General features: G+C 37.9%; 1 protein-coding gene across 4 annotated transcripts in view; it reads left to right on the top strand.

The window, feature by feature from the left end:
- Nucleotides 1-1,727, top strand: part of LRRC28 (leucine rich repeat containing 28) — a 163,840-nt gene extending 162,113 nt beyond the window's left edge. For all 4 annotated transcript variants that reach the window (XM_021680508.1, XM_021680509.1, XM_021680507.1 and 1 more), the window contains one exon: nucleotides 1,394-1,727. In XM_021680508.1, the coding sequence (XP_021536183.1) occupies nucleotides 1,394-1,466 (73 nt within the window). In that variant the 3' untranslated portion in view covers nucleotides 1,467-1,727. The remainder of the gene's footprint in view (nucleotides 1-1,393) is intronic.
- The last annotated feature ends 13,128 nt before the right edge of the window (nucleotides 1,728-14,855 follow it).

Below are 14,855 nucleotides of genomic sequence, written 5' to 3'. Positions count from 1 at the left end.
TCTTGCTGATGTTGTGGCCCTTTGCAGGCAGGAGGCAGGGTGGGCACCACGCAGCTGGGTACTGAAGTGTTACTGGAGCCATACAAGAAGGGCCACCCAGGGGAGTGTTATCCTCCCAGCCAAACCTAGCTGGAAGCCAGCTGGTAAAGGAATCCAGGATTGACCCAGAAATATAAGACAAAAGTATCCACAGAGGTAGGGCTAGCTCTTGCCTTGAAGGCATTTATCAATCAAGATGAAAATGGTAGCAAAGCTTCTTTTGGAAGACTGTCAGAGCGAGCCCAGGGAAAAGTAAATGAAAACCCACAGAGAAACAAAATGCCCAGTGGTTGCCAGAGACTTGGTGGGGAGTGGGTTGAGGAGGGGGGATGGCAATTGGCTGCAAATGACAACAAGGAACTTTGGGGAATAAAAAATATTTCCTATCTTGATTTTGGTGTTAAATAATTGCATATTTTTCAAATCTCATTCAACTGTGTACTTAAAGCAGGTGAATTTTCTTGTATGTTTGTAATGTTAATATACCTCAATTAACTAGACTTTAAAAAGAGGAAGAAAAGAAAAATATTCAGCTTTTCTCTCTTCCTGCCCTTCATCCTCTGCTGACCTAATCTGGTCAAAAACCAGCCATCAGGCTGCTTTCCTGATAGGATCTGTAGAGGTGACCTTCTTGGGCAACAGAGAAAGGCAAAGACTGGATTAAGGGGTGGGGAAACAGAAGACAATCAGCACAGGAGGTCTTGTGGAAAACAACAGTAAACTATTTTCTCCTCACCAGAGAATAGGACTTCTGGTGGGAAAACCAGGCCTCTCGTAGCTGGAGCTGTCCAGAGCGGGTCAGAGGGCTCATGACTTGTATGGAAAGGTGCCAAATGGGAGTTTGAGATGGGATTCCTCCGCTTTCTGGGAAGAAGACCCTCAAATTCTCTTACTGAGATTCTGAAATTACCTCTACAAACAATCCTGTGCTGGATAAAGTCCTTAAAATCATGTTGTTGTTGTTTTTTAAGTTCTTCAGTAATGTTAAGTGTTCTAGCTAAATTGGTGATGTTTTCTGTGATGTGATTTTTAATAATGTATTTCAAATTCTATTATTGCATTGTTGATTCTAATAAGCAGAATTCAGACCATGACATGGAAAAAGCTAATTTTTTTTTCCTTAGCTGCCCACTTGGGGGATATTATGTCATTTGAAAACCGCTGACAAAATGAGTCCACGCATACCTCACCTGATTCCAGTGCTCAATTTTAAAAGGAAATTTACATTTCTGTGGTGTACTTTTTTTTGGCCATGCTTAATCCTTTAACAAAGAAAAAGACTGCCTCTAATGGAAAGAATCCCGAGACTGGAACCGCGGCCTCACAGTGTTCTCTCCCTTTTCTCCCCTTCCAGGAGGACACCAGTTAGCTTTGTGGCTTACTGCTGCTCCGCCCAGTGCCTGCAGACGTTTGACCTACTGAGTTGATAAGCACTCAAGAGCTTCAGGAGTTTTGCCAACTTGACACTGCAGTTGCCTGCATATCGCACACTGTTTGTGTGGCAGAGGGACGGGACAGTCCAGCCTAGCGGAACAGGCCCTCACATCCTGTCCTGTCGAGGGCGGGGGGCGGGGGGGGACTGCAGAACTCTCTGGAAATGTCATGAGTGAGCTTCAGAGCTGACATGCATTCTCCCTTCCCCCCCAAGTTGGAATATATCCTCCCACAAATTAAGGACCCTTTGTCTTCTGTGTTTTTCTTTTCATGTGAGTGTGTCTCATAAGCAAACTATTAAGTGTGATGTGCCTCGCCAAATCTTGAAAGCCAAGTTTCTGTTTCCTGAAGAACTCTAATTTGATAACAGAGCCAAATTAACTTTTGAACACGTATACCTTCAAGATACTTTTATTCTTTTCCTCTCTTTTTTTTATCCAAGGAATTATTTCCCCCAGAGATTATCCTCCCATGTTTTTGCCGAAGTTCAGCAAACTCTATGGCCTCCATAATATTGAATAACGGGCCCGGGGGGGGGGGGGGGGGGTCAGGGTGGGGGGAGCCTGAGTTGGCAGCCAAGTTAGACTCCAGTGGAGGCCCTGCTAGGGCCCTAACGTACACCCTCCAGAAAGTTACAACCCTGTTTGTAAGTTTTGCAGCACATTAAGAGAGCTTTGTGAGGGTTTTTAAATATAAAAATGTAGATGATAAATGAAATACACTCTTATTTTGAAAGGCTATTTCGAAATGATTTTTTTTTTTTATATGAGAAGAGTTAGAGGAATATTTGAGGCTTTACAAGATCTGATCTTCTTTCTAGATTTAAACATTTTTCTGGCTAATGAGAAAGGGAGAGATAAAACACAAAATATGTCCTCCGGTGCTTCTTCCTAGATGCGCTTATGATTAAATTTATATTAACTTTGAAATATTTTTGTTACATGTGAAAAACAGGCCCCAGCTACTTCTGCTCCCAGTTTTTCACCAGGTGATTCTAAGTACAACCTGTGCACATTTATTTAAATACCTGGTGCATTAGATTATCTTCATTTTGACCCTAGATTTCTTATGTACGTAACACACTATTGTCCAGATACCATTGAGAAAATACAGAAAAATTGCAGGTCCAAATTGAGCCTTGGACTTAAAAAAAAAAAAAAAACAAAAAACCATAAATGGAAAGTCTGTGAGCTTATTCTCTGACAGAAGAAATGCTCTTAATGGAAGAGCCACATATTTGCTCTTCCTTTGAAAGGAGAGCATTTTAATGTGGCTTTGCTGCCAGATGTTCATCTGGTTGCTGCGAAGCGATTCTTTTTTAATTTTAATTATACAGAGTTTTCTCTAGCGCAGAACTAAAAGGGGAACCAAGAAGACTTACTTGGTAGGAAAACGATTTCCAAAAAATTTCAGACTTGTCAAAAACTCGGTCTCTGGAATTTTATTAGCTGCCCTAAATCTGTAATGCTAAGCTCTAACAGTGCTAAAAATCCTACACGGTTCCTGACGAATGTGTGATCTTTTCAGTCACACCACCTGCTGCCCGGAAAGCAGACTCCCTCCCTGTAGAATGGTGAAGACAGAATGTTACCGTGTGTTCCCACTGCATTTCCACTGTTCTTCCTTCCTCTTGTCCCTTTCATAACTTGGCCTGGTCAGCCCTCACATTTCAAAGGCTTTTAGTATAATAGGAACTGAAGATCTATATCAAAATATAACACTTCTTTCATCTTTGGGATAACTGAAGTTTTAGCGTAACCTCTACATGGATATAAGTTGGCAACGGAAAAATGCGGCATGAAACTTGACAAATGTCACTGGGGCCTGAGTGGCGGCTGCCTTCTCATTTAAGCGACAGTAAACACACCGCAACATCTTCTGTTTCGCCCTCGATGATCCTATGTCTTAAAAACGGAGCTCTGAAAGGCGCTAACCCAATGTTCAGGAGGCTTGATGAGGTAAGGATACGTAATACTTCTGCCTTAACTTGTTTGAAACTTTACAAAGACGCTCAAACAGTCCGAGCATCCTCTCTGTACCCGTTATGTACAGTGCGCATTCACCAACCTTTTAGGGCAGTCTCAATTTCAGTCCTCGGTGCAGCACCCAGCCTAACTGATGAGAAATGGAATTTGTAATCTGGCTTCTTCCTGGGTGCTGTTGATTATGAAAAATTTTGTATCGCAGTCACTGTCATTCTGAACCCTCTGATACTCTAAAGGAATGTTGGAGACTGGAGAAAAGTGGCCCATGTGCTACGTCTTCGAATTGAGTCCAGAGCTTTGCAGAAAACTCTAAAGTTAGTATGTATGTGTTTTCTTAAGTAACAGGTATACTAGGTGGAGAAATACTTTATGCAATTATAGGAATGCAAAAAAAAAAAAAAAAGGTGACTTACTTGGAAAATATAGTCTGTTCGGGTAAGTTTACCTCAGTAATCTGAGGTGTGGCTTCACGTGGGGCTCAAACTCACGACCGAGATCAAGACCCGAGCTGAGGTCAAGAGTCAGACGCTTAACTGACTGAGCCACCCAGGTGCCCCTTAATGGTAAATTTTTAAATCTAGGATACCCTGATGGGTATAGGCCTTCTTATGACACAGTGCAAGGCGGGTCCATTTTAAGTGGATTACCCTATCAGTGTTCTTCAAAATGCCTAAGTGTTATCACACCAAAATCCTTGATTACATAACATTGTGTAGATGAGATATTGCATCTTCAGTGAATAAAATATATATTTTGAGCACACTTTAAAAACTTTTAGGGGCACCTGGGTGGCTCAGTTGGTTAAGCGGCTGCCTTCAGCTCAGGTCATGATTCCAGAGTCCTGGGATCGAGCCACACATCGGGCTCCTTGCTCTGCAGGGAGCCTGCTTCTCCCTCTGCCTGCCGCTCCCCCTGCTTGTGATCTCTCTCTCTCTCACTATCTCTCTCTCTGTGTCAAATAAATAAAATCTTTAATAAATAAATAAATAATAAAAACTTTTAAAACAGAAGAGCTCTGGCTGGTGGACGATCCCCTCTGGTTAATAGAGAAGAGTGATGACCTCCTTTGTTATCTGGCCCTCCTCTTCCAGAAAAGTGAGGTTCACATTAAATATCTTGGTCAACGTACATACCACTCCCTAAAACCTTTCACATCTGGCTTGTCTGACTAATTTAATGTGCATCTCACTTCTTTTCCACATTTAGCATTACGAATTAAAATGTTTACAGTCAGAAAAATGACTTGAACATCAATTAGCTATGAGGCTTTGCATATAGGTTTTCCTAAAATACATACCTATTTTGTAATCTCTGGGGACTTTGACAGCCAGCTTAAAAAATTATTAATAGTAAAATTAGGTTTCTCTTTCCTGAATTGAAAAATCAAACATTTTTATCTTTACTGCAGAAAGCTTAAAATGATGCATTACTTTAGCAGAAGTCAAAACATTTTTATTCAGATGATTTATGAACATGGACTCCTAACTGGGCCAAAACTAATGCAACCTGATGTAATTAAATATTGAGATGTAAATTCATTTCACAGACTTGTAAACATACTCTTTTGAGGAATCTTATTTAAATACGTATCCTTACATAACCTTGGCCATTTTACTATGCTTTTATTATTTTTGTGGTTTCCACTGACTCCTGCTTACTCCTAATGAGGTTCTCCTACATTTCTCCAGGAATTCAGTGAATATCTTGCTTGCCTTCTCTTAAACAGAGGGAATTTTTTATAAAGTCTGTATTTTTGGAAAATAGCTCCATGTCTATTTACAAATCATTCAAGTCTCACTGTCCCTACCCAGAAAGTACCTCCCTGTGTCATCAGCTAATAGAACTGAATGTAATGCAAATGTCTCTAAAAAAGGGACTAATCATAGCTCAGTGACTGGTATCCTTGGTCAGGAAAAGAGATTGCTTTACAGCTTTAAGATGTTCTCTTTGAAGCATAACTATGTGGTCCCTCGTACTTTGGAGACACAGAAGTACTGGCTGCCCAGTATGGTGGCTGGGCAGAAGGTAGAGCATTTAGAGATCATTTCTATATGTAGTTAAGAGACGTGCAAGGATTGACAAGTTTTGTTTTGTTTTTTCCATTCACCTTACAGTAGAGTGTGGAGTATTCTTGCTACCTGTGTTAAAGAATATCAGGTTTTGTTTCTCATAGGATTTTTGAGACTAATAATCCATGATTGATCAATCTATCTATCTTCCTTCCTTTTTTTTTTTTTTTGCATAATGAAAGGATTTTTTAAAACTCTGAGTCTGTCTACTGCAAAACTATGGCAGTATTCACTTGGACTGTGGACATTTGCTAAAACTCATATTGTATCCAGTTTGGTTGTTCTCACAGCTATTTCTGTTTATAGAATAGTTGAGCTTGAATCATGTGGATGCCTAGAAATGTTGATGATGGTGGCTTCATTGTTTTAGCCAGATTAATTTTGTTAAAAATAAAAGGGCATTAAATGCTTAAAGCCAGCAAAAATGATGGAGTAAGGACCTCCAAAAATTCTCCCCTCCATAAAAGCAAGGAGGAAATTGTCAAAACATGTCAGAATCAACTTTTTTTCAGAACTCTGGAAATTAACCAAAGGTTTACAGCAATCCAAGGAATATTTATTCAAGAGAAGTAGCTGAATCTCAGTAAGAACAGTAAGAACATTCTGATTTGCCCATTTTCCATCCCACCCCCCAACTCTGCTGTATTCTTGAAAACCAACAATCTACAATCAAGGTAGAAGCACCTGCATAGAAGCCACTGGAGGGGACAAAAGGGGGTTAGAGCTCCTTCAAAACCTCATTTCCAGAGAATTGTCACTATTTAACTTGTCTGGTGACTCCCTGAAAGATCTCATTTGCAAGGCTGTCTTTATTTTGCCTGAGCAGAGCTTGCTGGGTGTGAAAAGCCTCTTCCACAAGGACATTTATTAAAAAAAAAAAAAAAATCAGAGATGGGGCATGTAGGTGGCTCAGTTGGTTAAGTGTTTGCCTTTGGCTCAGATCATGATACCAGGATCCTGGGATTGAGACCCACGTCAGGCTCTCTGCTCAGCGGGAGCCTGCTTCTCCCTCTCCCTCTACCTGCTGCTCCCCCTGCTTATGCTCTCATGCTCTCGCGCTCTCGCTCTCTACCAAATAAGTAAATAAAATCTTAAAAAAAAAAAAAATCAGAGGCAGTTGTGGCTGCCTAAAGCAGTGGATAACCATCCCAGCAAACACTAGGCTAACCAAAAACTTAAAAGGAAAAGCTGAGGAATGAGATATCCATAGCAACTTTGAAAATCTCTGACATTCTCATGAATTTGGATGGTAATGCTCATGCATGGGACTTTGCACAAGCCAAAGGTTATATGCCTCAGGAAAGACCTGAGAACATCCTAAGTTCTCACCTGAGGTTTGAGGATCTGCACAAACAGAAAGTGAAGCCTAAGTGAACATTCCCGGCTGAATGTTGGAGGGTGTCCCAACATGCACACAAAGCCCTCAACAAAGACTAGGAGGATTATTCGTTTCAGGTTCCAAACATTAGCTCACCACAAAACCACTCGAGAGAAACATAAGTGACCATCATTACAAAGAATATAGACTTACAGAAATGAGTCCCTATACAAACAAAACCCAACAACTTCATCCAATCCTTGGCAAAAGGGTAAACAAATCTAATTTTCAGAGTTCCCCCATTATTATTTAACATATCCAGTTTTTGTCAAAAAATCATGAGACATGCAAAGAAACAAGAAGCTATGTCCCATATACAGGGGTAAAAGTAGTGAATAAACTGTACCCGAGGAAGTCCAGACATTGGACTTTGTAAACAAAAACTGTAAGTCAGCTATTTAAAATATGTTTAAATAGCTCAAGTATGGAAATGATGTCTCACTAAATAGAGAATACGATAAAAATATAGAGATTATAAAAAACCAAATATAAATTCTGGCATTGAAATATAATAACTGAAATGAAAAATTCCTGAGAGGTACTCAGCATCAGATTTGAGCAGGCAGAAGAAAGAATACACAAACTTGAATATAGGTCAATTGAGATTATCCAGTGTGAGGAACAGAAATTTTAAAAGAATGAAGAAAAATGAATAGAGCCTTAGACGCCCATGAAATACCATCAAATGTACCAACAGGTATAACGAGAGTCTTATCGGGGAGAAGAGAAAGATACAGAATATTTGAAAAAACAATGACTAAAGACTTCAAAATTTAGTGAAAAACATTAATTTACATACCCAAGAAACTCAATGAATCCCAAGTAGGATGAACTCAAGAGATCCATGCCTGGACACATAATCACACTGTCAAAAGATAAAGACAAGGAGAGAATCTTGAAAGCAGCAAGAGAGAAGCTATTCATGTACAGGGGATTCTCATTAGAAATCATGGAGGCAGAAAGCAGTAGGATGACATACTCAAAGTGCTAAAGTACATGACTATCAAACAATTCTATATCCAACAAAACTGTCTTTCAAAAATGAAGGTGAAATTAGGACATTTCCAGTAAACAAAAACAGAATTCATCATTAGCAAGCCCTCCCTACAAAAAATAATAAAGAGAGCCCTTCCAGCCAAAATGAAAGGATAATAGACAATAACTCAAATCCACATGAAGAAATAAAGAGCACTAACAAAAGTAACTACATAGGTAAATATAAAATACTCCAGAAATGCATTTTTTGTTTGTAACGCTTTTTTTCTCTGATTTGAGACAACTGCAAATATATATCTGTTGATGGGCACAAAGTGAAAAAACACAAAATTTGTATGACAATACCAGTACAAAGGAAAGGGGAGGGAACAACCTTATATGGAAAAAAATTTTTATATACTACTGAAATTAAGTTGATATTAATCCAAACTAGATTGTTATACATTAAGATGTTAGTTGTAATACTCAGGGAAACCACTAAGAAAATAACTAAAGAATATATAGCAAAAAATACAACAATGGAGTTAAAATGGCACTAGAAAGTATTAACTAGCACAACAGAAGGCATGGAAGTAATGGGAGAATAGAGGAACAAAAAGACAAAATGGCAGACTAAATCCTATCTTATCAGTAGTTCCATGAAATATAAATGGACCAAGCACTCCAGTTAAAAAGCAAAGATGGCAGAATGTGTAAAAATCATGATCCAATAGGAGATACATTTTTTTCAATGACACAACTAGGTTGAAAGTAAAAGGGTGGAAAAAGATCTACCATGCAAACTAAAAGCTGGAGTGGGTATATTAATATCAGACAAAGTAGACTTGAAGACAAAAATTGTTACTAGAGACCATCATTACATAGTGATAAAAGGATCAATCCATCAAGAAGTAATTATGCACATATATGCATCTAACAACAGAGCTCCAAATACATGAAGCAAAAACTGATAGAATTGAAGGGAGAAATAGGCAATTCAATAATGGCATTTGGAGACTTTAGTGCCTCACTTGCAGCAATGGATAGAACAACTAGACAGAAAGTCAACAAAGAATTAGAAGACTTGAACAACACTTTAAGCCAGGTAGGCTTAACAGACATCCTTAGGACATTATACTCAATAACAGTAAAATGTACATCCTTTTAAAGTGCACATGGAACATTCCCTAGGACAAATCATATGCTAGGTCAATAAACAGTCTTAATATTTTTAATAGGATTTCAGATCATACAAAGTATGTTCTCTTACCACAATGGAATGGAATTAGAAATAAATAGAAGAAGGAAATTTGGGAAGTTCACAAATATGTGAATATTAAACAATGCATTCCTAATTTAACCAATGGATCAAAGAAGAAATCACAAAGGAAATTAGAAAATTCCTTAAGATTAATGAAAATGAAGACACGACATATCAAAACATATGGGATACAGCTAGAGCAGTACTTAAAGGGTAAAATATAGCTATAAATGCCTATGTTTACAAAATAAAGGTCTTAGATAAATAACCTAAGCTGCAACCTCAAGAAACTAGAAAAAAATAGCAAACTAAACCTAAAGGAAGCAGAACAAAGGAATAATACAGATTTTAGTCAGAATAAATGAAGTAAAGAGTAGGAAAAATAACAGAAAAGTGAAACCAAAACTTCAATAAAAGAATAAATAAAAAGAACAAAAGTTGGTTCTTAGAAAAAAATCTACAAAGTAGATATGCCCTTAGGGACGCCTGGGTAGCTCAATAGGTTAAGCCTCCGACTCTTGATTTCGGCTCAGGTCATGATCTCAGGGTCATGAGATCAAGCCCCACATCAGGTTCTGCACTCAGTGGGGAGTCTGCTTGAGATTCTCCCTCTCCCTCTACCCTTTCCCCCACTTGTGCTCTTTCAATAAATTAATTAATTAATTAACAAATAAATAAAATCTCTTTTTTTACAAAAAGAAATGCCCTTAGCTAGACTAGAAAAAAATAAAGAAGACTCAAATTACTAAAATTAGGAATGAAAGGTTACTACTGACCCTTTAAAAATAAAAGAATTACAATGGAATTTGTATGCCAACAACTTAGGAAACTTAGATGAAACAAAGAAATTTACAAAAAGACACAAACCACCAAACTGACTCAAGAAGGAAAAAAATTAAATAGATTGAAAAAAGATCAAATTAGTAATCAAAAAGCTCCCATAAAGAAAGGTCTAAGAATGAATACATCTTCACTGGTGAGTTCTATAAAACATCTGAAGAATAATTAACACCAGTTATTCACAAACTCTTGTAAAAAACAATGTAAAACACTGCATTAGTAGAATGAAGGAAAAAACAACATGATTATCTCAATAGATGCAGAAAAAAACATTTGATATTTGACAAATGTTTTAACGTTAAGATATTTAACAAAGCAAAACTAGAAGGGAACTTTCTCAACCTGATGAAAGACACCTATGAAATACCTATAGCTAACATATTGGTGGCAGAATGTTGTAAGCTTTCACCCTGATATCAAGAACAAGACAAAGCTGTCACCTCTCACCACTTCTAATCAACTTTGTTGCAGAGGCTCTACCCCAGGCAATAGGCAAGAAGAAGAAATATAAAATCCTTTTGGAAACAAAGAATTGAAACATTTTCAGATGACATGATCTTGTATATAGAAAATCATAAGAAATACACACACACAAGTAGAGCTAATAAAAGTTCAACAGGACACAGAATTAACATATGAAAGCGAATTGATTTTTACACATTAGCAATGAACAATCTGAAAAGGAAATGGAGGAAATTAAATTATATTTACAATAGTATTAAAAAGGATGAAATACCTAGAAATAAATTAACGAAAGTAGTATGAGACTTACCCACTGAAAACTACAAAGCATCACTGAAAAAATGAAAAACCTGAATAAACATAAGGAAGTGCTATGTTCATGGATTGGGAAATTGCCATATTGTTAGGATGGCAATACCCCCCAGATTAATCTACAGAGTCAATGTAAATCCCTATCAAAATACCAGCTGCCTTTTTTGCAGAAATGAATAAGCTGATCCTAAAATTCATATGGAAATACAAGAGACCCAGGACAGCCAAAATAATCTTGAAAAGAGGAACAAACTTGTAGGACACACACTTCCCAATTTCAAAACCTCCTACACAGCTACATTAACTAAGACTGTGTGGTCCTGGCATAAAGATAGACATGCACATCAATGGAATAAAATTGAGAATCCATATAACCATTACATTTATAGTTAATTTTTGACAAGAGTGCCAAGACAACTCAATGAGGGAATGAATAATCTTTTTAACAAATGATGCTAGAACAACTGGATATTCACATGCAAACAAATTAAACTGGACGATTACTACACACCACCTGCAAAAATTAACTCAAAGGGATTATCGACCTAAATGTAATAACTAAGATAAAAAACTCTCAGAAGAAAACATAGGTATAAATCTTCACAATGTTGGACTAAGCAAATTTCTTAGATATGACACCAAAAGCATAAGCAACCAAAGAAAAAAATAAATTATACTTCATCAAGATTAATAACTTTTGTTCCTCAAAGGACACTGTCAAGAGGATGAAAAAACCCCCACAGAATGGGAGCTATTATTTCAAATCACGTATCTGATAAGGGCCTAGTATATAAAGAAGTCTAACAACTCAACAATGAAAAGAACTCCAAATACAAATTAGGTAAAGGATTAGAATCAGCATTTCTCCAAAAAAGATATCTAAGTGTCCAATAAGCACATGAAAGGATGTTCCACATCATTAGTCACTGATTTTGACATGCAAGTCAAAATCACAATGAGATACCACTTCACACCCACTAGGATGGCTATAAACAAAAGGGTGGCCAATAACAAGGGTTGCCAAGGACATGGAGTAACTGAAACCTAATTGCTGGAGGAGATTGTCAACTGTACAATGCTGACTCATCTGTTTTGGAAAACAGATCATCAGTTCCTCAAAAGGTCAAACACACAGCTACCCTATGACCCAGCAATTCCACTCCTCTGTACCTAAGAGAATTGAAAACATACATCCACACAAAAATTTATACATATATGTTTATATACACAAGAGCCAAAAAGGAGAAGGAATTCAAATGCCCATCCATGAATGGACGGATGAATACCATGTGGTCTATCCATGTGAGGAAATACTACCAGCCATGAAAAGGAATGAAGTTCTCACACATGCTACATCCATGGCCGAACCTTGAAAACAGGACAAAAGCCAGACACAAAAGACCACATATTGTATGTTTCCATTTATATGAAATGTTCAGAATAAGCACATTCATAGAAACAAAGGGGTGCGGGGGGGGGGGGGGGGGGGGGAAATGGGTACTGACTGCTAATGGGTGTGTACTTTCTTTTTGGGGTGATGAAAATGATCTGGAGTTAGTGATGATGGTTGCACAACTTTGTGAATATACTAAAAGCCACCGAGTCTCACAGTTTAAAGGGGTGAATTTATGGTATGTGAATTATATCTCAATTTTATGTATTGATTGATTTTGAAAGAGTGCGCGCGTCGGTGCGCAAGGGGGTGGGGGATGGAGGGGCAGAGAGAGAGGGAGAATCTTCAAGCAGCCTCCACGCCCAGCATGGAGCCCAACTTGGGCTTGATCTCACAACCCTGAGACCATGACCTGAGCAGAAATCAAGAGTCCTGACACTTAACTGACTGAGCCAACGACTGAGCACCATATTTCAGGCGCCCTGAATTATATCTCAATTTTAAAATCAAAGACAGTGATGCAACTTTACAAATCTGTCAATAAACTATTTTTGGATAGACCAGTAATCCTTCCAGAAGCCATGAATGGGAGTTGCTGTCCCCATGGCTGTGAAATGGATGGACACTCAGCATTAACAACGTATCAGGTTTGAGAGTCTGTCCTTACTGGTTAACACCGACATCAAGCCACTGCTGCAGTAATTAAAAAATTATAGTTGGTAAGCCTTCCAACTCAATTCATTGATCAGCCACCATTCCAGCACGGGCCCCTCAGACCAAAGCCCAGTGCAAGTAAAACACCATGAAATTAATGTGTGAAAATACAATCACGTGGAAAATTCTGTAAAGTACTAGGAAGTCCTATTTGCTTTTTTCCTGGTTTGCAGTACTGTCTTGGTACCATTCTTTACCTCGAACAAAAATGTACAAGGAGGTATCTTTCCTAAAGGTCTTATCTTTTAAATATTTGTGTTTATTTTATCAGGTATTCCAAAAATACCTTAATCCAAGGCTGTTCATAATTCTCTGAAACTGATAAAAGGCACTGTTAGATTTATTGGCCAAATAACTATCCCCTCTTTGAGGATATGCAGTCTAATTTAGTAAACCAAAACTATGTCTAAATTTTAAATAAAATATAGGGAGTTTTAAATGCTATGTAAGGAATAGTACTTACATCTTGCTCTCTTCGGATATATGCTCTTTATTTTTAGTTGACTGGACTGGTAGAGAAAAAAATAGAAAATCCAGTTGTAATATTGTTAGTATGATCTTACTATTTGAAATAATCTGGGTAAATTGTGTTTTGAGCTATTACTGATGAGTCCTGTACATTGATTAGTTAATTCAATCACGCATAAAAGCACTTGGTAGACTTTCCTAAAAGGAAAAACCTTCTCTTTTTTACTTACCATAGGAATACCCCTTAATCTCAGTCTTCCTGAGAGAATCCTCTATCCATGTAATTTTTTTATAGTTTATAATTCATATTAGTCTTTTTCTGATTACAAAAGCAACATGACAGACTAAAAGGAAGCATGAAGAACAAGCGTCCCATCCACGGAACCCTCCAACCCACGGCAATCTTTGGATGAATATTTGTCTACCTTTTTATTCAGAAATTGCCTATGAATCCCACACATAACATACGGGCTTACTTACATGGCATCTTAGTATACATACTATTTTATAACTTGCTTTCTTCACCTAATATATTGTGAAAACCCACATCGATAAATACAGATATATATAATCACTGACTGTATAGTATCCCATTTCTACCAATATTATGTAATGTAATATACATATTTAATATGAGACAAAAAATATATTTTTGTTTCTACTGTAGTTGAAAATAAAACACTTTTTTCAGTTTCTTTAGGACCAACTCATTTGGGAAAACACAGAAAGTGACCCTTGTCTAAGCAAGCATTCGATTGCTACTAGTCAGTCTTATAAGCACACATTATCAGTTTAACTCTTTGCAACCAGAGCAATCTTGGAAAACTTCACCCTTTTATTTAATGTCACATTGTCTGGGACTAGAGACCTGAAATAGGGTTTAATTCAATATGTGCTTTTATTTGTGTCACTAATATGCCACAGCCACTTACAGTTTTCAATAAAGAGGTTTCTCCAAAACATTTCCATGTGGCTTATTTTGTTTAGAACAACAACAAAAAATGAGCTGGAATTTGACCAATTAAGCTGTTGTTTCATATGAAATTCACAGCCTTTACATCCGATTCACAACCAAAATATTTACAGTTAGCCTAATAATCTGGGGTCACTGCAAAAATAAGATCTGGAATCCGGCTTTCAAACCAGCAACTTGCAGACAGAGTTGAATTCCTGGCAGTGAGAAAATGGCATCGAAAAGACCAGGTAGGGGCGCCTGGGTGGCTCAGTTGGTTAAGCGACTGCCTTCGGCTCAGGTCATGATCCTGGAGTCCCGGGATCGAGTCCCGCATCGGGCTCCCGGCTCAGCGGGGGGTCTGCTTCTCCCTCTGACCCTCTTCCCTCTTGTGCTGTCTCTCATTCTCTCTCTCAAATAAATAAATAAAATCTTTAAAAAAAAAAAAAAAGAAAAGACCAGGTAGCAGCAAGAGGGGCGTGAGTCAGACGCGGAGGAGCAAACCACACCCTTTGCGGGAGTTTTCTGGCTCACGTCCAAGTGACAGGAATTCTGGAGACTTAGGAAGTGTAA

This window comes from Neomonachus schauinslandi, chromosome 9, assembly GCF_002201575.2.
Source record: "Neomonachus schauinslandi chromosome 9, ASM220157v2, whole genome shotgun sequence".
NCBI classification, from domain to species: Eukaryota; Metazoa; Chordata; class Mammalia; order Carnivora; family Phocidae; genus Neomonachus; species Neomonachus schauinslandi.
This window is presented reverse-complemented; position numbering and strand designations above follow the sequence as displayed.